The 5,747-nt window shown below is 33.9% G+C and overlaps 1 protein-coding gene across 2 annotated transcripts in view; it reads left to right on the top strand.

Moving 5' to 3' along the window:
* LOC118737199 (serine/threonine-protein kinase 32A) overlaps positions 1-5,747 on the top strand; it is a 20,710-nt gene that overhangs the window by 6,734 nt on the left and 8,229 nt on the right. The window contains exon 1 of one of the 2 annotated variants that reach the window (XM_036467556.1): positions 7-502. The exons of the other annotated variant lie outside the window; for it this stretch is intronic. Within the exon in view, the coding sequence (XP_036323449.1) occupies positions 494-502 (9 nt within the window). The 5' untranslated portion in view covers positions 7-493. Of the gene's footprint in view, positions 1-6; positions 503-5,747 lie in introns of those variants that run through there. 2 annotated transcript variants of the gene reach the window in all.

The raw sequence follows: 5,747 nt of genomic DNA, 5'->3' as shown, positions 1-5,747 counted from the left end.
AATACGAATTCATTTAGAAAAATTATGCCGTTCCTGCGGTTGCCAGGAGCAGTACTCATTTTAAGCCGTACACATCATCAACTAAGTCAAGCATTCGCGATGCTAAAATAAAAAAAAATTTCTGTGGCCCACTCACAAATAAACAACTTAAATTAAATATGTGTAATTAGTATCCTGTTTATGATGATTATTGGTAGTGAATAGTGACTTCAGTAGTTATACTCTACTATTATAACTATTATAAAATGAACGTACGTCAACATATTCACATCAGTCTTTTGCAACGATTTGCGTTAAAAACATTAATTGGCAAGCTGATTATGTACAACTTAAAATAGCAAAGCTGATTGCACATAAAAAAGAAAGCTGCTGAGTGAAACAATCACGATCCATTTCATTCATAAATATAGATAGTACATATGTAGATTAACAACAAATACATGCAGCATGGGTGCGAATTCATCGAGCAGATCGGACGCACATCTGCTGAACGATGACGATGGTAAGTGTATTGAATGGAATATTTACGTATACTCGATGGACTACTCGTATTACTTAAGAATTATTTTTAATCGACTTCAAAATAGGTATGAAGTTATCAATTCGTCGGAATATTTGTGTATGTATTTTCCCAATAGATTCGATTTATTTACATATTTATTTTTTTATTAATTAATAATCTAGAAAATAAACATTTCATGCATTTAGCAGTGTAAGATGGGAAAGGGTCAACAAAATGTAGTGATCGTAGAGCATAACGAATTAAGGATTTTTGGATTCGTTCAATTCTGTTAATATGAAAGTCACAATATGGTCGCCAGATGAAGACAGTGTACTCGAGCTTGAAGCGAGTGTGAATCCAAAAAATTAAAATTTTTTAAATTCCAAAGAAATTTCCTATTGCATTTGTTACCCATATTTTGATTCTACATTGCATTGAATTTTTTAAACAATTTTTGGAATTAATCATATCTCCGCAATTACAAAGTCCTTCAAAATAAATCCTGCGGTCAGAGAAAAAAAGTAAAAACGCCACTTTACATAAAAAAGTAGGTTTCAAACCCATTTACTTATTATTTATTTCATGGTAGGAGAGCTGCTCAAACAATATACAAGCAATTTCTTTCGATTCAAGTTGTTGAAAATTAATGAATATCTGAATCCCGGGACTAATCCCGGGATTGTGACAACGCCATCCCGAAAATCCCGGGATCGGAAAAAGCCGAAAAATTAACATCCCTAATCCCCACACAGCTGACTGCCAGCGTTGCCACGAGCTTGAAAAAAGGAACAGTTGCCGAGCAGGAAAAGTATCACAAAACTGTTATTTGTAAACTTTTATTTCAAAAACAAATAAATACAATTTTATAATTAGGAGGTATTTACGCGTTTCCATGAATACCCATTACATTATTAATAATTTTGAAAAATTCATCTCTGCCAGCGAAAAGTATCAAAATGGGACATTTGTGAACAAAAAAGTATCAAAGTATCAAATCTTACAATTTAGAAAAAAATATATATCAAAAAATGATACAATTGTATCAAAACGGCAACGGTGCTGACTGCTTGTTATGGCATTGCCAGCACACTTCAAATTAAATGTTTAACGTTTTTATTAACGTTTCAACATTAACGGCACCTTTTCGTTTCGGTTAAAACCGTAACGAAATTTGTTTTGAGAAATGATTTAACAAATATATTTCGAAATGTTCCAACCGAAACGATTGAAATTATTTGATTAACGTGAAACTTAACGTTACGATGCATCCTTGATCCTTAAGCCCTATTAGCCCTAAATTTTATCTTTCAAAAAGAATCGAGGAATATTTTGCAAAGATATAACAATAAAAGTCGATGATACTATACTTTTTCCATTGAAAAATTTTTAATTTTTGGTTCCCAATTTTTTAAATGTCCTTGTTTGCGAGAGACGGTTTTTAGGTCTGCACAAAATTAGGGTTTATTTCCGAAGCTATGTATATGGCAAGAATCATAACAAACTGAAAAAAGCCAAAAAGTCATAATCAGGGAACGGATTTTATGGAAATTGCGAAAATCGAATGAAAATGCTGCCAGAAAACTTCAAAATGCATCTTGTCGTTCAATGTTACTACAACTATACAGATTAAAGTTTTGTGAGTTAGAAACTCGAAAGGATAAAATAGTCAAAGATTCAAAGTACAAATTTTTCATATAATGAAACGTCTCTTTTTACTTGTAATATAAACATTTCTAAAATAAATGTATTTTTTGATTGTTCTTCGTATTTTCTGTCTATTTTTAGTACCTTATTTTGCTTTTTTTGCAATACCTAGTGCCTTTTCTTGCCTTTTTCGCTATTTTGTTTTGCCTTTTTTATAGGTTTTTAGGTCCTAAAAATCCGTTCCCTGGTTATGACATAAATAATTTTTCACCTCTTAAAAATGACACAAAAAATTCACTTGTTTTTAATATTTTTTTCAATGAAAATATACGAGTATCTATATCTCAAAAGTTATGCAACAAATTGATTCAAAATTTTTTTGAGGCTTCAAGTATACATATGTACGTCTATGAATTATATCCAAAAGCAATCAGCTGTTTTTTAGATTTGCCCATATACATTTTTATGTTCATAAGACGTAATGAGTACCATAGCATACTGTACAGATTTTTGAAAAAAAAAAAGTTTTTATGTTGCGTAAAATTCATAGCTAAAAAATTGTTGCTCATCGCAAGTGACCTAACGAATGTTATCAAAATCGTTGGATATATTAGTCGTGTTTTTTGTAACGGGTGATTTTTTAAGAGCTTGATAGCTTTTTTTTAAAAAAAAACGCATAAAATTTGCAAAATCTCATCGGTTCTTTATTTGAAACGTTAGATTGGTCCATGACATTTACTTTTTGAAGATAATTTCATTTAAATGTTGACCGCGGCTGCGTCTTAGGTGGTCCATTCGGAAAGTCCAATTTTGGGCAACTTTTTCGAGCATTTCGGTCGGAATAGCCCGAATTTCTTCGGAAATGTTGTCTTCCAAAGCTGGAATAGTTGCTGGCTTATTTCTGTAGACTTTAGACTTGACGTAGCCCCACAAAAAATAGTCTAAAGGCGTCAAATCGCATGATCTTGGTGGCCAACTTACCGGTCCATTTCTTGAGATGAATTGTTCTCCGAAGTTTTCCCTCAAAATGGCCATAGAATCGCGAGCTGTGTGGCATGTAGCGCCATCTTGTTGAAACCACATGTCAACCAAGTTCAGTTCTTCCATTTTTGGCAACAAAAAGTTTGTTAGCATCGAACGATAGCGATCGCCATTCACCGTAACGTTGCGTCCAACAGCATCTTTGAAAAAATACGGTCCAATGATTCCACCAGCGTACAAACCACACCAAACAGTGCATTTTTCGGGATGCATGGGCAGTTCTTGAACGGCTTCTGGTTGCTCTTCACTCCAAATGCGGCAATTTTGCTTATTTACGAAGCCATTCAACCAGAAATGAGCCTCATCGCTGAACAAAATTTAAAGCGCGAAACACATTTCGAACCGAACACTGATTTTGGTAATAAAATTCAATGATTTGCAAGCGTTGCTCGTTAGTAAGTCTATTCATGATGAAATTTCAAAGCATACTGAGCATCTTTCTCTTTGACACCATGTCTGAAATCCCACGTGATCTGTCAAATACTAATGCATGAAAATCCTAACCTCAAAAAAATCACCCGTTACAAGCATATATGTACATCTACGCTTAACGTGTGAAAAAACAAGCATCGACAATTTCCATTTGAAAACAAGTAATTTTGATTTTATTGACAACTATTCATAAGCGCACATAAAGTTTGTCGCTTACTGCTCCATACAAATTTTAAGCGCAGACACGTATACGTGTAAAAAAACACGCCAATTTTCTTAGAATTTTTAGCGTTTTTGTAGATATACATATGTACGTATGTACATGCAGCTTACAGTGAAAAGTTGTTAAGTCCCATTTTAAAAATTTTACAGGAAAGGAAAAAAAATGCTCTTATAGCAATTTTCTTAAAATACTTCGGAAAACTTTTAGTACATCATTTTAGTTGTTTAAAGCAAAGCAAAGCTCCATACGTATCAGAGGGATTCGATCTCCATAAAAGATTTCGTACTATTTTGGCCTTATCGGATTTTCGGGCTTCTTTTGGACTTAGCAAATTTTCCTTTCATTCAATATAAACGAGAATAAATAAAACAAGATCCTTTATGATTTTCGAAACATCTAGACTCCTTTGTCAAAATATGAGTTTTCATAAAAAGTGGACTTAGCAACTTTTCACTCTTAGCTAGCGATATACGTATGTACATTAGGGTGGTCCAAAAATGTATCGGAGAAAAGTAAAATCGGAAATTTAATGCTCTCACCCCCTAGGATTGTTCTATACCGAAAAAAATATACCCCTGTTTTTTATACCCGAGCGCACTTGTGCACAAGGGTATTATAACTTTGTTCACATAACGGTTGTTTGTAACAGGCAAAACGAATCGAGATAGATATAGACAAATGTATACATAAATGATCAGAATGAAAAGAGAAATCGATTAAGCGGTGACTGTCTGTCCGTCCGTCTGTGCACACGATAACTCGAGTAAAAATTGAGATATCTTAACGAAACTTGGTACGTGAACTTCTTTTGGGCGTGGGACGGATGGTATTGAAAATGGGCGAAATCGGATAATAACCACGCCTACCTCCCATATAACGGTAATATTAAGAAATACGAAAACTGCGATATTTTAGTAACTACTGAAGATAATTCACTCAAAATTGATACTTACAATGAGTTTCAGACGGAAAACATGAATATTATAAATTTTTGGAAAATGGGCGTAGCCACGCCCACTTATGGTTACATGTGTATATCTTGGTAACCGCTGCACCAATTTCTTCCAAACTTGGCACAGTTGTTGGCCTTAGTACAGCATACTAAATGGCTGAAAATTTTAAAAATCGGACAATAACCACGCCTACCTCCCATATAACGGTAATTTTCAGAAAAACGAAAACTGCGATATTTAAGTAACTACTGAAGATAATTCACTCAAAATTGATATTTGCAATGAGTTTTAGACGAAAAATAAGAATATTACAAAATTTTTGCAAACGGGCGTAGCCACGCCCACTTATGGTTACATGTGTATATCTAGGTAACCGCTGCACCAATTTCTTCCAAACTTGGCACAGTTGTTGGCCTTAGTACAGCATACTAAATGGCTGAAAATTTTAAAAATCGGACAATAACCACGCCTACCTCCCATATAACGGTATTTTCCAGAAATACAAAATCTTCGATAAATCAGTAAATATTGAAGCTAATTTATTCAAAATTGATGGTTGCAACAATTCTTTACCAAGAAATACGTTTATGACAAAATTTTGGAAAATGGGCGTAGCACCGCCCACTTGTGATCACATATATGTATCTCGTTAACCGTTCTAGCAATTTGTACCAAGCTCGGTATGGTTATTGTGCTTGCCACATAAAAGCAAACCGTTGAAAATTGTTGAAATCGGACTAAAATTGAGGCCGCTTTTCATATAACGGCAAATTTCAGAAATGCTTGAAATTTCAATATTTCGAAATTTAAGGACGCTAATTTACTTAAAATGTATACACCCCGGCTTATCATGTAGCGGTAGCTTTCGGAAAGGTGGAAAACATATATTTAATACTTGCGCCGGGTATTTAATGTTCGGCTCCGCCCGAACTTAGACTTTCTTACTTGTTTA

Source organism: Rhagoletis pomonella, unplaced genomic scaffold (genome assembly GCF_013731165.1).
Source record: "Rhagoletis pomonella isolate Grant_MI unplaced genomic scaffold, Rhpom_1.0 Rhpom_scaffold_00004, whole genome shotgun sequence".
NCBI lineage: Eukaryota > Metazoa > Arthropoda > Insecta > Diptera > Tephritidae > Rhagoletis > Rhagoletis pomonella.
The sequence above is the reverse complement of the archived record's forward strand: the minus strand, read 5'-3'. Positions and strand labels throughout refer to the sequence as shown.